Here is a 17775-nt window from a genome sequence, read left to right on the forward strand (position 1 = left end):
GCCAAGTCGCTGCCGTGTTCCCCCCGGAGCTGGTGGCAGCTCGTGGCTGCGGCAGCAAGTGCACAGAGAGAAGGGACACCGGGAGCTGCCTCTGACCGCTGCCTCCACGCATCTCCACCCTCGAGCCGGCCTACGACTGCCATGGGGATACAACCAACCCCCGGGTCCCCATTAACACCATCCTGGCCAGCACAGATACAGGGAATTTATAACTATCTTTGGATGCCCCCTCCACGCAGTATCTCATCGCTCTCAAGGAGGAAGCAGCTCGCATCTACCGGGCACCACAAGCCAATTTTAACTACGGGGAGGCAACACCATGCCTGCGTGCCACGGAGACGGGACAGGTTTTTCACAAGCAGCGCTCGAGACAGGCGCACTCGACCCTGCGCACCCAACCCTGCAGGGAGGCATCGGCCAGCGTGAGCAGGGGGCCGGGGGGCAGCCCCTGGCCAGTTGCCATGCTGGCCACCTCCCCGGGCATGAGAGCCCGGCTCCAGAGGGCCAAGCCGGCCAGCTGGCCCACAAAGGCTTCCGAGGGGTCGAAGTCCCTGCCAACCTCGTCCTGCTCCTGGCCCAGCACCAGCGAGCCGCCGGCAGGAATTTCATAGCCCTGCTGGAAGCCGGAACCGGCAGCCAGCAGCCTCCTGTCCACGTAGAAGCGGTACTTGCCCTGGTCGGACGACCAGATGAGGCAGAGGTGGTGCCACTTGCCGTCCAGCAGCCGTGCCACCGGCAGCTCCCGAAACTCCGGGTCGCCAATGACAAAATGCATGGAGGCGGGGAGGCCCCTGTCCCGGCCGTGCACGACCAGCTTGTTGTCGTTGTCCTCAGTGGCATAGGACAGCAGGGTGCCGAGGTATGGGACCGGAGTGTTCACCCAGGCGCACAGCGACAGCGCCCGCAGCCCCGCTCGCAGCCCGCGATGGAAGACGGCCACGTTCTCCGTGGAGGTGTTGGGGAAGAGCAGCATGGAGCCCACGTTGCAGACTGGGGAGGAAGAGAAGCGGCACGGTCACGGTCTGCCCCACCAGCAGGCACGCGCGAGGTTCACCTCCCGGCCTCCCTGCAGCCCGGCCCCCATCCTCAGCACCTGGCCCGGCTTTCTCCAACCGTAACTCGCCCCACAAACTTGACACGGGGGAAAACCAGATGGCCGCTGCCCACCCAGCTTGCCAATGGAGCTGCCGAAGCCAAGAGGGATGGCAGCACGCGTCTGCGGAGCTCAGCGGCCGCAGCCCGTGTCCCTGCTCTGTGCCCCGCTGCTCCGTGCCCACCGGCAGGCAGGAGCAGGGCCAGGACAGCGCCTTCGTTGGCATGAGTGACGCATGGAGCGCTGCCCCAGAGCCCCCGCAGGCGCCTGGCTCCGGGGGGGCACGGCCGTCCTTTAGCCGATGGCACCAGCCCGCTGCAAACTGTCCCTGCCCTGCCCGCCAGCGCTGCCACCACGACCGCCGTTGAGCAGCTGCTCTATTCCCCCACGAGGTGGGACACAGCCTCCCCCAGCCGTCCCCTGAGCCCCCCGCCGGGGCCGCCGTGGAGGCAGAGCCAGGAATAGCCACCCCAGCACACACACCCGCCGCACTGGTGCCGGCCCCGGCCCCCAGCTGCCGTTGGGGTGCGCGGAGGCAGAGGACAGCGGAGGAGAGGGGCTCCCTGCTGGCTAAGGCTAAGGCTCGGGGCATCCTTCACGGAGCGGGACCGGCCTCTTAGGAGAAACTGGGGGCAGATGACAGCTCTGTGAGCCCAGACTCCCCTCGCTGCCCCGGAGAGGAGAAACCAGGCTGGCTCACCCGGGGCTCTATGCGCGGAAGGGCAGCTGGCAGTGATGTGCAGAAGTGGTTTCTTTGTGGTGGCTGTTTTCAGCACAGCAGAAGAGCGAAGCAGCTGGCTGCTTTTCCTGCCGCAGCCTTGCACGGGTCAGGATGCGGTCTGAATTCCCAGCAGCTCAGGGGCCCGTCTGCACCTGGCAATGGAAACGGTGCTTCCAGCTCAGAGCAGGGCTGAGGCAAAGGGAAGCCCGTTTGTCACAAGCCTGGGAAAAACTGGCTGAAAAGGAGTTTGCTCCACTGGATTAGGAGCAAGAAGATGCTCCTGAGGGGCACAGCTCCTAAAGCCCTTCCAAGGAAGGGCTGCACTTGCAGTGGACTGTGGAGCCTTAATTAGGCTGGAGGACCCAGCATAGTTGTGTCACCCAACAGGGCACCAGCGAGGCTGCAAGGACAAACACGCCTGGTGCTCTGGCACGGGCTGTGCAAGGTCTGCAACTTGTCACTATAGGATTTGCAAGCAATTCCCCCATTTCATAATTGAACTAAAGGCAATGCTGTGTCTTGCAGAGTTTTGCCTCCCTGCCAGCGCTGGGGTTTGGACCCGGCGGCTCCTGCTGCCTGAGCCCCAGGCTGGCGGGAGGCAGCCTCCCCCACGTGCTGTGCGCAAGGAAACCCCCAGACGTACTTGTTCCCAGCTGCTCGGGGGCCGGCGGCTGCTCCTGGCGGATCCTGGCCAGGTCAGGGAGCGGCTGTCCAACAGCTGGCGATCCCAGCGCCACGTCTCGAGGGTGGTCCGCGGCCTCCCAGAGCACTGCGCCGTTCCCGGCCTCGGCCAGAAGCTTGTCACCCTCCTTCCGCAGCTTCTCCCGCTGCCTGTGCCAGACCTGCAGCTTCGTTGCCTTTGGTGGCCTGCCCGCTGCCCGCCGCTCTGCCGGCCACTCGCGCCGGCTCGGCGGCTCGGAGAGGTCCTGCGGGGGAGCCCGGCCCTGCGGCTCCTGCTCCGGGGTGCCCAGCTGGGTGGCTTCCTGCAGGCGCCGCAGTTCTTGACGCAGGCGGCGCCGCCGCGAGCCCGCGGCCACCGCAGGGCCCGCCAGCCGGCGCGTGAGGTTGACAAGCAGGTCGCGCAGCTCCTGCTGTGAGCCCAGGGCGGCCACTTTGCCCTCCAGCCTCCTCACCTTCCTCCGCAGCCGCGTGGTGGCAGTGGCCACGCGGGACAGCTCAGCACCCAGGGCAGCCCGTGAGTCGTGCACGGCCGCCACCGCTGCCTCGCCCTGCCGCGCCAGCGCCTGGAACCGCGCGTCGATGTTGTAGGAGATGTTGTAGTTCCCAGCGATGCCCTGGAGGTGGGTCAGCGTCACCTCCCGAAAGCGGCGAAACTGCGGGAGAGATGGGACGCTGGGTGAGCTGGCGCAGCCCTGACCCCCTGCCCGAGACCGTCTCCTGCTCAGCATCCCAAAACCACCTGCCGACGTGGCAGACAGTGGGGCTGATGCCAGCCCAGAGCAAACGCGCCAGCCCCTCCTGCCACATCCCTCCCGCATGGCCCACAAGCCTTCACCTGCTCCTCGAGTCTCCGGAGCCGCTCGAGGAAGGGCTTCGCGGGCGGCCCCAACCCTGGAGCCTGTGGCAGGCTGCCCTGCAGGCAGACGGCAGCGAGGAGCAGGCAGGTGGACAGCATCCTCCACGGTGGCATGGTCCAAAACAGGTTGGCGCCTGCAGCAGCGCTGGGGCTCCAACCCCGTCGCTCCCCTGCCTCCATCTGGAGCGGCTGGGCTAGGCTCTCCGCCAGCCGGGGCTCCTGGTCCTCCCACCACCCTGCCCAGGTCCGGCCTCCGCCGAGATGAGATTTGCAGACGCCTCTCGTGTTCCCAAGCAGCCAAGTTTAGCAGCCGCAGCCAGGAGCACCATGGGAGCCACCCCCATGCGGGTGGCCATCACCACCCCCGCTCCCCGTGGCGCATCCCCAGGGCTCCTGCTCCTGGCGTGTGTGCCGGGGCTGGTGCTGTGGCACCGCCCAGCAGATGTGGGGCTCAGGGGGCAGGTGAGGGTGAGGAGGGGGCCTGATGCAGGGGCACCAGCAGTGCAGAGTGTGTGGTGCTCACCGGGGCCCCAGCGTGCAGCCCCAGCAGGGCCCAGCCATGCACAGCCTGCTGGATGCAGGATGTGCAATGCGGGCAGGGCTGGGCAGTGCGGGCAGGATGCAGTGGTGCAGGCAGGGCAGGGAGGGCATGTCAGTGCCAACACAGCAGGGTGGGCAGGACTGTGCCGGCAGGGCAGTGCAGGCAAGGCTGTGCAGGTGGGGGGGGCAGGACAGGGCTGTGCGGGCAGGGCAGTGTGGGCAGACCTGTGCAGGAAGGGAGCAGGGCTGCACAGGGCAAGGCAGGGTGGGCTGGGCTGGGCTGTGTGGGGAGGGCAGGGCTGTGCAGGCAGGACCGCACAGGCTGTACACGGCCAGGCAGGACAGGACAGTGTGGGCAGCACGTGGCTGGGCAGGGTGGTGCAGGCAGGACAGGGCGATGCAGACAGGACTGTGCAGGCAGCACACGGCTGGGAAGGGCAGTGCAGGCAGGACAGGGCGGTGCGGGCAGTGCAGTGCGGGCAGGGCAGGACAGGACAGGGTGGTGCGGGCCGTGCAGGCAGCACGTGCGCGCCGCGGGGCGGGGCTCCCGGGGCGTGGTTTGGCGGGCGGGGGCGGGGCTGTCGGCCGCGGGGCGGGGCGGCGGCGGGAGGGGCGGGGCCTGGCGGGGGGCGGTGACGCGCCGCCCGGGGCCCCGCGCTGCACCCTTGACCCGCCCGGAGGAAGATGGCGGCGGTGGCGCCGACCCTCGCCCGCCGGATCGCCCGACCAGGTGCGGCCCCGCGCCCGCCCCGCCGCCCCCGGGCCGCCTCGTCCCTCCGCGACCCCCGCGGCCCCTCCCGATCCCTCCTTGTGCCCCTGTCGCCGCCCTGGGCCCGGGTGTCCCCCCGCCGTGGGGCAGGATGTCCCTGTGTCCCCCCTCCATGGGGCAGGGTTGTCCCCTGTGTCCCCCTGCCCCCCATGTCCCCCCTCCGTGGGGCAGGGTTGTCCCCTGTGTCCCCCGCCGTGGCCCAGGGTGTCCCCATGTCCCCCCTCCGTGGGGCAGGGTTGTCCCCTGTGTCCCCCGCCGTGGCCCAGGGTGTCCCCATGTCCCCCCTCCGTGGGGCAGGGTTGTCCCCTGTGTCCCCCTGCCGTGGGACAGGGTGTCCACATGTCCCCCCTCCGTGGGGCAGGGTTGTCCTCTGTGTCCCCCTACTCCCCATGTCCCCCCTCCGTGGGGCAGGGTTGTCCCCTGTGTCCCCCTGCCGTGGGACAGGGTGTCCCCATGTCCCCCCTCCGTGGGGCAGGGTTGTCCTCTGTGTCCCCCTACTCCCCATGTCTCCCCTCCGTGGGGCAGGGTTGTCCCCTGTGTCCCCTGCCGTGGCCCAGGGTGTCCCCATGTCCCCCCTCCGTGGGTCATGCTCCCCCATGTCCCCTTCCCCTGTATCGTTGTGCCCACCTGTTCCCCCACCACGGGTTGGGGTGTCCCCTGCCCCCACGGCTCTCCGCTGTGGGCTGGGGTGGTGGCCATGTCCCTCCGCTGTGGGTCGGGGTGTTCCTCTACGCCCCCACCATGTCCGCGCAGGACAGCTTGGGGGAGCGCAGCCCCGCACGCCGCGCAGGGGAGGCCGGTGGCTCGGCCGCGTGCCCGAGGGGGCTGTGCGTGCCTGGCCCCACCTGCCTCTGCTCCCCAGGCATGCTGCCCCTCTGCAGCCGGCCCCAGGCGTGGGGCAGAGCCGCCCGGCAGTCCCCCGGCCTCCCGCGCGCCCCCAGCCTCCTGCTCACCCAGCGCCGTGCCTTCAGCAACAACAAGATCCTGGTGGAGCTGGACGAGGGGTCAGGTATGGTTGGTGGCACCTCTGCCAGCGTCGCCCTCGCCCCATGGTGTGCCGCGGGGCATGGCCGTGGATCTGTAAATCCCCGTGCCCTCTTCCACGCCTGCGCCAGTGTGGGTTGAGGTGTCCCGCAGCACATGTGCCCAGCTAGGTTGTCATGGCACGCGTGGCCCTGGGCATGGGAAGCCTCCAAAGCCCCAGATGTTCCAGATGCAGCTGCTTAGGACCGTCGGAGAGAAGTGTTTGGGGATGGGACTCTCGCCAGCCGTGGGCACTGGACGTGGCTGGGTGCCATCTGCGTGCCACGTGCAAACACCAGCTGACACAGCAAGGTTGTCCCCGCCACCTTGGCTTGTCCCCCAGCGGTGGACCTCACGCCGCCGTCCCCTGCCCCTGCGTTGCCTCCCTGCGGGGTTCCTGCCCTGGGGACCTGCCGGAGTGGCAGACACTCCTTCGGTGAGCAGCTGTTGGGGATTTCTGTGTCCTGGCTGCCCGGAATAGCTGTCACAGGGCCATGTCCCTGCACCGAACGAAGGGGCCTCTCCCTAACGTTTCCCAGGGGCCTGCTTTTGGCTGCCGGGCCCCCGGGCCCGTCCTCGCACTGTCCCCAGCCTGGGTGAACAGTCCCCAGCCTGTAGTGGCAGCAGCACGGAGTATAAGCACTCGGCTCAGGGGCTTTTGAGGGCCGTTTGGGGTAGGGCAGTGCTGTTTGGGAGGGGATAAGGGGACAGAGTCCTTCCCACATGTCACCTCCAGCCAGGCAGGGTGGCGTGCTGCCTGCAGGCTCCAAAAGGCAGAGTGTTATTCCCCAGGCATGGCCACAGGGTGTTTGCAGTGACAGCAGCTGGAGTCTTGGCCTTGTCTAGCTAGCCTGGCGAGACAGGGACCTCCGGGCCTTGCCACCCCAAAGGTGGCTGGGTTTTGGGACAGCCAGCCTGGCCACCGCACTGTGCAGTGAACAGCTGGTCCACAATGAGCGAGCCGTGGCTTGCAAGCAGATCTGGTTAAAGGCAGTGCCTTGCTTTTGGGTCAGCGCTGGGGGCTCTTTGGAGAACAGCCAAATCACTAGGATTAAAAAGATACGATCTGGGGTGAGTGGGGAAGCAGGAAGGCAGATGAAATTCTCTTGGGTAAGACAGGTGAACGTGCGGGACAGGTGGTTCTGATGCCTCCGTGTTTGCCATGGCACAGGCATAGCCACAATGAAGCTTAAGAGCCCTCCCGTCAACAGCCTCAGCCTGGACTTCCTCACCGAGTTTTGCATAAGCCTGGAGAAGCTGGAGAATAACCGGGGCTGCCGGGGAGTGATCTTCACATCCGTACGTGTTGCCCTGGGATCGCGATGCAAGCTGCAGGGCGGCTTGGAAGGCGCGGGTGCCGTTCCCTTGCTTGTGCTTGGTCTCCTGGATCTCTGGTCAGAGGCACAGGAAGGCCAGGACACAGCTCTAATGAGCTCCAGAAACAGGGCTTGTGAGGGCTGTGCTCTTTCCTCCATGGCCTTTTCTAGCACAAGAACTACAACAAAGCACTGTCATTGCTCATTAAAATCAAATCTGTCCATCTACAAACTCGGCAAATCCCTAGAGATCTTTTGAACTGCCCAAAGAGAGGGGCTGGGGGAAGCCAGCATTCATTTCCAGGCATGACATGTGTACAAGGCCATGCCAGAGATGGGACACGGCAGGTTTTGTGCCGCATAACAGAGGTACCCACAGAGGGGATCTAATGATGAGAAATCACATTCTAAGTACTGGATGATCCAGTCCATGGGAATGCTGAGGAGATTGTTTCAGAACCCCAAAAGTGTCAAGTTATGTCAGCTTTCCCTTTCCTAGGGGTTGCAGACCGAGTGCTTAGAGGGTTGAAGGGTCATCACTGAGCAGTGACTCCCAGTGGTGGGTTGAAGGGTCATCATTGAGCAGTGACTCCCAGTGATGTTTGTATTTTCCTAATTCCAGGCCATCCCCAAAATCTTCTCGTCTGGCCTGGACATCACCGAGATGTGTAGGAAGAGCACGGAGCACTATGCTGAGTTCTGGCGAGCTGTGCAGGAGATGTGGCTCAGGGTCTACGGCTCCAACATGGTGACAGTTGCCGCCATCAATGCAAGTTCTTTAGAGCTGCCTTTCTAGTTGCCCTGCATGGTCTGACGCTTGCTGTGGCTTGTTTGCACTGTGTGGGCAGGGACTGCCAAAAAATCAGGCTTGTCAGCGCTGAAAGAAATACTGCGTTGGGATGTCAGGGCAGCATACGTGTCTGTGGGGTTGGTGCACCAACGTGGGAATGTGGGATGTTGCAGGCTCTGCATAAGCTATACACCTTGCACAGGTGTCGTTAGCAGCACCTTAGCTGCAGTGGAGAGCTCGCCCAGCCCTCATGTCCTGCCGGCAGGGGCTCGTTCTGCTCAGCCTTGGGCGGTGCTTTGTGCAGCGAGGGCCATATCCTGGCCCAAGAACTCAGCTGGAAATCTGTCCTCCAGGTTGGAGGACAAGGAGGAGGGTTGTAGGCCAGTGTTGAAGCCCAGAGAGGTGTCGAAGGCAGAGTACTGGAGAAGCCGAGCAGCTAGGATAGAAGGAGCCCAAAGGACGTTCGTCACATGCCCACCTTCTCCTTCCTCACCGATAAGTACTGTAATGTAGGAGTTGCCCAAAGTTGCTTGGCTAACGCGTTGCCCTGCTAGCCCCAGGGCAGGAGAGCAGGTCGGGGCTGGGAAAATGCAAGAAGCAAAGAGAATGAAAAAAATTGAAGGATAAATTCTGCTAAACATATCAGAAATCTTCTTTAGTGGCTAGTTTTGGTCTGTTTCTTACAATCTTTCAAATCAGCTGAGCAGGGACTTGGGGGACATCAGCACTGTCCCTGGCAGCTCCGTCACCCTGTGTCTTCCCTATTCTGGAGGAAACAACAGGGCTGCTGGGGGTAGGATGCCAGGAAGGTTTGTAGCTAGAAAATGGGGACTGACCTGGACTCACTCTTTCCTTCCCTTTGGCAGGGATCCAGCCCAGCAGGAGGCTGTCTCCTTGCCTTGTCGTGTGACTACAGAATCATGGCCGAGAACCCCAAATTCAGCATCGGCCTGAACGAAGCACAGCTGGGCATTGTGGCTCCCTTCTGGTAGGCCAGTGTCTTTCACTTCTAAGCTCATGTGCTGAGTTCATCTTCAAAGGGTTTATTAGTCAGCTTTAACTGGTTACGGAGATGTAGTTGTATGTGACCATCCCAAGGGAGCGATCAGGTAGTCGCAGTTACACAGCCAGCTCAGCACCTCATTTGTCTGTCTTGTCCTGTCCATGTCCGAAACCCTTTTGGATTGCAGAATGATCTCACATCTTGTTTTGCAGCCTTTATCAGCAACAACCTCAGTTTCTGACTCTGCAGTCTGCTCAGAAGCTAATGCCAGGAGATCTCCATGGTCGGCTCAGTCTGAGAACATACTTTTACTGTGGGTACAGGCTACGTACCTGCAAAATCCCCTAGCTATGGAGAAGACCTCTCAAAGCATAGGAATAGTTAATATACTGAGATACAGACCTCTTGACCTTGGCTGCCTTAAGGGCCTGTAAACATACTGTTGGAGAGCAGCTTTCACTTCATGGCAAGTGGGCGCAGCTGGGACCTGTGCAGTCAGAGTAAATGGAATAGCTCTCGTTGAAAGGGCAGGGGACTCTGTTAGGGTTACACAAAAATGGCTCCGCTTGCCAGATTTTGCAAAAAGTGCGTTGCTGGCTTTGCCTCTCTGAGGTCATAGCTGCGGTTTGGAGCCCCGTGCCTGGGGAGTGTGACCAGGGCACCAAAGCAGAGGCTCTGGGGTGAGCAGGGCTCTTAGCGCTGATGTCTGGGCGCAGCTGCTGCTGGGTGTTTCTTTGCCTGACTGTGGCTCTTCCTCTCCTCTCTTCTAGGTTTAAGGACACGTTTGTGAACGTTGTGGGACACCGAGTTGCTGAACGCTCCCTTCAGCTGGGCTGCCTTCACTCTGCGCCTGAAGCCCTCAGGATTGGCCTGGTGGACGAGCTGGTGCCAGAGGAGAAGCTACAGGACAAGGCTGCAGCCGTTATCGCACAGTGGCTGGCTCTGCCCGGTAAGACAGGCACCTCCTCCCGCAGACTTCTGCGCCTTTCGAGGCAGTGATCAGCATGGAAGGAGGGATCTGCTCTTTGTGGGGAGGACAGGTGCTGAGACTGGTGCCTGGGAGCTACGTAACTGTTGCCATTTAAACTGAACGTGTCAATGGCTGGGAGGTAGGAAAGTTCAGCAGAGCAGTCCAAGCAGCCTCAGGCTAACAGAGATGTGCTCACCAGTGGACCTGGGCAGGAGGACAGGGTGTGCTGGCTGCGCAAGCTGCTTGACTGCAGTCCAGCTCACTCTGCCAGCTCTGCTGAGTCGATCTGGAGGTGCATGAATTCAAGGTAAAAACCCTGCCTGGATCTCTGGGTCTGTTGGTGGAAATGTTACCCAGCATATCATCTAACCCTGCTCTGCTGGAAGGAGAGGAAAATTGTCGTGGAGCTGAGGGAGCAGAACAGTGTCCTCTGGGAACTGGCAGGGTGTGAGTGCCCGGGTGGCTGGCCACCCCGTGTTTCAGAGGAATGGTTTGGATCAGCTCTTGGCCCTGTGCTGCCACTGAGCTGGGAATGGGGATGAGGCATTAGGACGGACAGCAAATGTGAACATCAAGTGCTTGTTTGGACTGCTCCACGACAGGAAGCACATGATTCCTGGGGCAGGGAGAGGGCTCTCTTCTCCACACACCACAGCTAGATCTGAATTCTCCTATCCCATGCCATGTCCAAAGCTCTGCAGTGAGGTGCAACTACACATCAGCCTTTGGCTGTTTCTTCCATAGAAATCTGAATGAAACTGGGCAGAAATGGAGAGGTCCCAGGACTGTTCATGAGTGTCCCTACCTGGAAGAGGATCCCTAAACCTCTCTCTGGCCCTGCTGCCCCGGCATAAGAATGAAAACAGTTGGTCCTTGGCCCCTAACAAGGTGGCATGTCTCTGTTCTACCCTCTCCTGGCTTCCAGGAGGCACCATGCAGATCCATCCACAGAGCCCTAAGCCAGAGCCAGCAAGAGTCTGTCTGGGTGGATCTGTCTAGAGCACACAGGTGCTGCATAGGGAAGAGATTCTGGATTCTCAGTGTGTGTGGTAGGTCATTATCTCACCTTCACCGTTGCAGCACACTGGGAGTGCATGTGCAACATCCGTGCAACAAATTTGTGGCTGCACCACTGTGCATTGCTGCGTATGTGAAGAGATTTGTGCTCCAGCCTCCATCAGCTGAAGCAGCTGGTGCTGCTCTATCAGCATCCACGCATCAGGGCCGAATTACAGTGGCTAGGAGTGTGGATCGCAAGGACAGCCCAGAAACTGCTGTTGGGATGAGCTCGAGGGGACAGTGCTGCTGGCTTTTGTACAGGATGTTTGACAGAAGCAGACTGTCTTGCCAGAGGTCAAAAGGGTTGGGTTGGGTTGGGGGAGCTTAGAGCCAGAGCAGTTTCGTGTAACAGAGAATTTTGTTCAGTAACTGCTGTCCTGAGCCCGGTAATGTGTATTTGGGTCTGGGCTGGGTGTGTTCTGGAGGACACAGAGAGATGGGGAGCGCACAACTCCTTGTAATTTGTCCTACTAGAGCAGTCATTTCCCCGTTGATGGATACAGATCACAATTTATTGTATTAGAATTTATCCAGTTCAGCTTCCAGCTAGTGGGTTTGTCTTGTGCCTTTCTCTGCTGGTATAAAGAGCCCTTCAGTGTGCAGTAGCTCCCCTTCTGTGGTACTTGCACATGGCGACAGTAGCCACGAGCTGGTTGCTAACGGTGGGGCCATACGTGTTCCTCATCCTCTCTCTTCTCTCCACAGACCATGCCCGTCAGCTCACCAAGTCTATGATGAGGAAGTTGGTGCTGGACCGCCTGGTAGCTCACCGGGAGGAAGACATTCAGAACTTCATCAGCTTCATTACGAAAGAGTCCATCCAGAAGTCGCTTCACATGTATATGGAGATGCTGAAGAAGAAGAAGGGCTGAGGAGCCAGCCAGCTGAGGCCTGGTCCCAGGAGCTTGCGTGACCCTCTGAAATGCTGCAGTAGCTGTAGACTTTTACAGTGAAGCCCTCTGTACTGCCAGCGATCAGCGATGGGCTGCCTGCTCCTGTGGCCGCCCCCAGCACCCCTTCGCGTTCATACCCATACAGTGCCTGACACCACTGCTGCCTTTCCTGAGAGCGGGGAGAGCTGTTTGCTCAGCTCACCCGAGGAACAGAAAGGGAGAGCATCTGACACCACTGTGGCCTGAGCCCGCAGGTCATGGATAGTCTCCTTCCTTTCTAGCACCAAACTGTGAAAATGAGTTTTGTCAATAAAGCCCTTTTTTGACGAGGCAGGAGATGGATGCTTCGTTCCCGAGTCTATCTCCAGTCACCACTTCCTGGTGGCAGGGTGGCTCCCTGATGTTGGCCTGTCCCCCAGGCTCCGATTCTTGATGGGTCGGGAGGGCTCTGCCGTGAGCGATGCGGGCTGAGGAGCCTCGGCGCAGCTGGTATCTGGCTGTGACCCTTCTCCAGGCTGGCCTAGGGGCAGCCAGCACGCAGGGCTTGTGGATGGGGTTGCGGTGGGCCCCTTCATGGTGACCGGTCCTGGGAGCTGGAGCTGGATTGTCATCTGTGGCAGGTGGAGGAGCTCAGGCTGCCAGCTCCACTTCAACTGGGAAATGGTCACTGACTGCCAGGGCCTGTAGGAGGGCGAGAGGTGGGGAGGTGTGACGTGAGGGTTTGGCTAGCCCTGAGCCCCTCATGGTACTGACGGGGCAGGCAGGGTGGTGGTACCTTCCATGCAAGAGCCTTCTGCCTCCCTGAGGGGGACACGATGTCCCCAGCCCCAGGGAGGTCAACACACAAGGCTCCAGTTTTGGTTCTTCTCACAGAGAGGTGCCCAGATGTGGTCTACGCTGTGCATGAGCACTGGCAGCTTGGTGCCTGCCCTCCGAGACCTGGGCTATTTCAGGAGCTCTGTGCTAAGTTGCTTTACAGGTGGTTGAAAATCTGCTTCGATTGCCCTAAGCCATGGAGTCCTACCCCAACATGCCTGCTCCTGCCTGCGAAAGGCCATGAAAAGGCCTTGCCCCAAGATTCTTGGCCCATATGCAGTGTTTCCCTGCAGAGACAGGCAATAATCCAAAATCACCCCTCATTTTCCCACCCATGGGCCCTTCAGCACGCAGAGCTCCACGTTAACCAGTGGGGGGGTCTCAGGAGAGCAGGGTGCCGTACTCAAGGGGCCGCACACATCTCTGGTGGCTTCTTGGGAGCTTGGCACTGCACAGAGGCGGATATGCGGGGGGGGCGGGCCGGATGCCCTGCAGCGGCCAGCCCAGCTTGGCGCCGGAGCAGCTTGAACTTTGGAGTTGTTATTGAACTGCAGCTGCTACGTGGCTGTGGCCCAGGGGCCTTTCTAATCCTTAATGAATGCTGGCAACCAGCAAGGTCTGGACATCTTTGCTGCACCTGGGGCTGCCCAGGGCCAGCTCAGCTTTGCTACCTGCTTGAGCTTCTGTTTACCAGCCCGGCTCACCTCCTCCTGCTCCAGCTGGAAATCGCGCTGGAAATTGTAAACGGTAGCTGAGTTTGGCACGACGCTTCTCTTCAGCTTAGCGCCACATACCACGATCCTGGAGGGAAGCAAAGCTCGGTGGGTCCCGCTCTCGCCTCTGCTCCGTGCCTCCCCGCGTTGCCGCAGGAGAGGCATCGCTGGAGCTGCGGGCCGTGGGCTCTGCCCCATGTCCCCGTGGGGACGGGGGGCCCCAGGGCAGCAGACCGTGCAGACGGGGAAGGGGGATGCGACGCCGTCTCGGTGGTCACCTGTCATAGGCGCAGTCCGACTTCCCCACGGTCGTGTCGGCGCTGTCGGGGAGCAGCCACTTGAAGACGTTGCTGGTGCGCAGGCGGATGGAGGACCAGTCGTCTGGCCTGACGTACGAGCAGTCAGCGTTGAAGTCCCCCAGGAACATGATGTTCTGCGGAAAGGGCAGATCGGAGGGTGGGCACCAGGGGTGTTGGGCTGCTCTCTGCACCCCAATATCAGCCATCCCTTGGGGACCCCCCCATTTCTGAGCCCGGGCTTTGCCCTGGAGAGAGATGTAGCACCGAAATGCAGCAGTGGGCTGGAGACATGCCGCCACCGTGTGGTTCAGATCCCGGTTCAGATGAGCCCCAGGCTGGCACAGGTGCCACTCCTGGCCAGAGACTTGGTCTGGGTCCAAGGGGACCTCAGAGGGGCGTCTGTGTCTGTCCTTCAGCTCCACCCCCGACCCGCTGCGCCCTGCCCTGCCCTGCTCACATCGGTGCCCCACTTGTTGACGATGGCCAGGTAGACGTCGTAGAGCGCGTCGATCTCGGCCACGGCGGCGTGCGGCGCCGAGTGCAGCGGCACCAGCACGAACTCCTCTGCCTCTGCCGGGGAGAGAGCTGTGAGCCGGCGTGGCCACGGCCCCCCGTCACCCGCCACGCCGTCGCTCCAGGGCCACCCGTGCCCATCCGGCCCAGCCAGGCGGCCCCGCCGAGGGGACCGGCCCCGGCTCTTCCCCACACTCACTCGTGTGGGGTGATGACACCCTCAGGATGAACGGCTCCCGGCTGAAGACGTCCTGGGGGTCCTTGTACTGGTAGGTGTCCACCACAGACACGACCTCCGTCCTGGCGGGCCGAGGGGACAGTGACGCTGGGGCTCCGCGTGGCCCGCGAGCGTTGCCCTCGGGGCGCTCAGCTCCGCCGTGGCCCATCCTGCCGCGGTGGCTTTGGCACCCCGAGCCCCGGCAGGTGACACAGGGCTGTACCAGCGCCCATGTCTGCGCCCCCAGCCCTCTCCCCATCTCGCTGGCACCGCGGGGCGGCCCTGGGGTGGGCCCGCCATGGGGCCGGCCCCGTTACCTGTAGACGAAGAGGTACATCTCCTTGTAGTTCTCCCGTCCCAGGGGCCCGCTGATCTCGTAGGCGTATGGGGACATGGACACGCTGCGGAGATGAGACGCGATGGCAGGACCGTGACATGGCTGGTGTGGCGCTGCCTACCCGCTCCTGGGGTGGCCGGTCCCGTGCTCCCCCAGCCACCACAGCTTTGGGGTGGCACCAGCCAGTCCCACGCTCCCCTGGCCACCACGGCTGCGGGGTGGCACCAGCCGGTCCCCCTGTCCCCAGTCCCCAGCCCATTGCAGCCTGCCTGCGAGGTGACACGGGCTGCAGCGGCTCCAAGCCACCCTGCTGTCCCCGCCATGCCGTGCCGTGGTGGCAGCTCAGAAACACTCGACACCTTTAAACGAGACAGCGGCAACCTCCACCCCAGCCTCAGCCCGTGCCGTCACCCAAAACTGGGTCACCTCCGCCGGCGGAGCAATTTGATCGCTGCGGTCACTCTCCGACCCCGTGCAAAGCCCGGAGCAGCCCCAGCACCCCGCAGGACCCGCGTCCCGGGGCAGAGCCATGTCCCTGCGTCCTGCCGGCCGGTTTGGGGCAGGCTGTGGTGGGTTTGCTGGGTTTTCAAGCTGCCACCTACGGGCGACCATGAGGCCCCTGTGCCACCGGGCCAGGCCAGCGAAGGGTTCATACGGCCCCATCGCACCCCTCACCTTCCTCTTTCCAGCCTGAAGAGTCGATTTGCTTCCCGCCGGGAGCTAGTCCCCGCCTGTAATCACCTCCTTGCCCTTCCCTCCTTCCCTGCACCTCTTCCCGTTCGGCTGGTTCCCCGACTTCTCTCTAAGCCGGGAGAGAGCTGCCGGGGCCGCTCCGGCCAGCCCCGCTCCCGTCCACCTCCCCGCCTTTGGCCTGGCCGTCACCACCCCCCGGCAGCCTTGCAAACGCGGCTTAATCCAAACCCTCGCTCGCACCGATTTGCCCGGCACCCGAGCCAGACCTCCTGATGTGCGCCCCAAACCGGAGCCGCGTCTTTTCCCTGTGATTCCCGGGGACGAGCCTGGTGTTGGCACATCCCTTGGCCGGGGCTCCTCATGCTGTTGGCTCATTTTAAAATATTGTCCACCACTGGGTCAGTCCAGCGAGGAGCTCAGGGCTGAGGCCCCCACCGGCGAGCCCCACTACCCAGCCACAGGGATGCTGGCGAGTCACCTGCTCCCACCACACTCCAGGAAGGGTTTCGTATTGATTCCCAGGCTCTGGTCCAGCCTGTCTTATGGTGCTTTTAAGATTTAGCTTGCCAGAGTTTTGGTTCTTTTCAGTTTTCTGTATTTAGACGCGACTTCAGCTCTGGGAAGGGTGCTGTGCTGCTAACACCCCCCTTTTCCCCGGCGCTGCTCCCAGTGGCTTTTTTGGTAGCCAGCACCTGCCTCTGCTCTGATGCTTAAGCTCCTGGCTACCTGCAGGCATTTGGGATGCTCCTTTTGATTTCTTTTACCAAGTTTCAGCATTTTACTCCTATTCCCCTTTCTGGAAAAAAAGCACTATTCTCGTGCACTTTTTGGCTTTTATTGCTCAAGCAGCTTTGCGTTTCCTCCCTAATTCTGAAACGCAAACCCACGTGGTGTCCGGGTCGCTTGTGAGAGCTGACTTGTCTGCTCCGAGCCGAAGCTTTCTCGCTGCTCCTCCATGGGCACAGCTCACGCCGCTCCTACGGCGTGGGTACCCTGGCCAGGGCACGATCCTTACCTCCAGCCACCAACCAAGGGACACCAGGGGACGCCAAGGGACAGGGCCACCACCCTCCCAAGCCGTGTCGCAGAGCCCCGGTCCCGCTCGTACCTGTTCAGCTGGTCCATGAGCTCGGTGACGGCGCTGAGGTCCGAGTCCCGCACCTCCTGCACCAGGGCAATGTCGTAGCGGCTGAGGATCTGCAGGGATGGGAACCGCTGCCGTGGTGAGGAGCAGCCTGGGGCTGGCTCGGGGCCACCGCGGGTGCTGGGGGGGCACTCGGGGTGGGGCCACCCCGCCCGGCTGGAGACCCCGATGCCAGCACAGGGCCCAGCACCCGGTGACCTGTGCGTCCTTCAGTGGTGGGAACAGATGCCCTTGAGGAGGGCTCAGAGGGACCATGCGGTGGCCCTGCCCCGTGTCCATGCTTGTGCCCCCCAGGGCATCCCGGTACTGGGACACCGTCCCGGTCCACAGCCTCATCCCTACACGTGTCCGAGTGTTTTCCGTCTGCCCCAGCGTGTGCAGCCCGTCCCCACCGGTGGCCACGCGTGGGCCCGGCATGGGGCATACTCACGTTGACGATGATGTCTGCAACGGTCTGGTCGGACATCTTGCTGTCACTGAACGCCTGGATGTTGAAGGAGCCGATCCGCAGCGTGGCAGCCGCGTGTGGCAGGAGGGCCACGGCCAGCAGGGACAGTGCCAGCGGCACCGTGCCCATCCTGCACGGGAGGGACGCCGAGCCGCGGGGACATGGGGATGGGAGCTGCATTCCCACGCCTCAGCCTGGGAGGTTGCTCAGGGCTTGGGAAACCGCTTCCGACTTGGGGATAGAACAAAAAAATCTACTTAGGGCGCACAGGAGCCAGCAGCCCCCAGCACTGTCCCCAGGTCCTGTCCCCCCACGGTGCTCGCTGCCCGTGCCACCGCCGGGGTTAGGTGCAGCAGGTTTGCAGGGCCCCGTCCTCAAAGAAGAGGGAAGGGACCCGTCTGGAGCCATGCAATGGATCAGCTGCCAAGCTATGAAAGACCCCAGGAGCCCTGATTCCCTGCCACCGCTTCAAGCACCAGGCAATACTCCGTAAACCACACTCGCGGTGCGGAGAGCCGAGTCCGGCCGGGCCACGCCGCTGAAGCCTGTGGAGCTGGCCCAGGCTGTTTGCCGGGTCCCTGGTCCCAGAGGGAAATAAGCTGGGGCCGGCTCAGCTCCCGCCACCGTGCTGGAGCGTGGCTGAAGGTGAGGCCGCTCCGGAGGATTAACCCTCCTCTTCCTCCCGAGCCGCTCGCTCGCTCAGGGCTCTCCCGAGTGTGGGTGGCCGAGGGGGACACCAGCTCCCAGCCATGCCGGGTCCCGCTGGGGATGAGGCCAGAGGTCTCCAGGGCCTTGGGTTTGCTCCCCTCCCAGCTCTCGTCCCCCAGGGCCATCACTGTCCGATGCAAATCCCAGCCTTCAGCACCTTCACCCCCCCACAA

The 17775-nt window shown here is 62.4% G+C and overlaps 3 protein-coding genes across 3 annotated transcripts; 1 reads left to right on the forward strand and 2 right to left on the reverse strand.

Moving 5' to 3' along the window:
- Positions 1–258: 258 nt before the first annotated feature.
- On the reverse strand, positions 259–3639 carry PTX4 (pentraxin 4). The gene is made up of 3 exons (XM_067306534.1): positions 3331–3639; positions 2427–3148; positions 259–1013 (listed from the first exon to the last, which is right to left on the reverse strand). Exons 1-3 carry the CDS (start codon positions 3529–3531, stop codon positions 353–355), a joined length of 1584 nt encoding a protein of 527 aa, XP_067162635.1. The 5' UTR covers positions 3532–3639; the 3' UTR covers positions 259–352.
- An 884-nt stretch (positions 3640–4523) lies between these two features.
- On the forward strand, positions 4524–12045 carry ECI1 (enoyl-CoA delta isomerase 1). The gene is made up of 7 exons (XM_067306352.1): positions 4524–4621; positions 5523–5669; positions 6855–6982; positions 7622–7768; positions 8656–8777; positions 9563–9741; positions 11527–12045. The coding sequence occupies exons 1-7, from the start codon at positions 4576–4578 to the stop codon at positions 11691–11693; spliced, it is 936 nt and encodes a 311-aa protein (XP_067162453.1). The 5' UTR covers positions 4524–4575; the 3' UTR covers positions 11694–12045.
- A 299-nt stretch (positions 12046–12344) lies between these two features.
- LOC136993489 (deoxyribonuclease-1-like 2) lies at positions 12345–17023 on the reverse strand. The gene is made up of 8 exons (XM_067306269.1): positions 16877–17023; positions 16411–16499; positions 14590–14673; positions 14255–14355; positions 14000–14112; positions 13522–13676; positions 13235–13331; positions 12345–12395 (listed from the first exon to the last, which is right to left on the reverse strand). The coding sequence occupies exons 1-8, from the start codon at positions 17021–17023 to the stop codon at positions 12345–12347; spliced, it is 837 nt and encodes a 278-aa protein (XP_067162370.1).
- Positions 17024–17775: the final 752 nt, after the last annotated feature.

This window comes from Apteryx mantelli, chromosome 16 (genome assembly GCF_036417845.1).
Source record: "Apteryx mantelli isolate bAptMan1 chromosome 16, bAptMan1.hap1, whole genome shotgun sequence".
NCBI lineage: Eukaryota > Metazoa > Chordata > Aves > Apterygiformes > Apterygidae > Apteryx > Apteryx mantelli.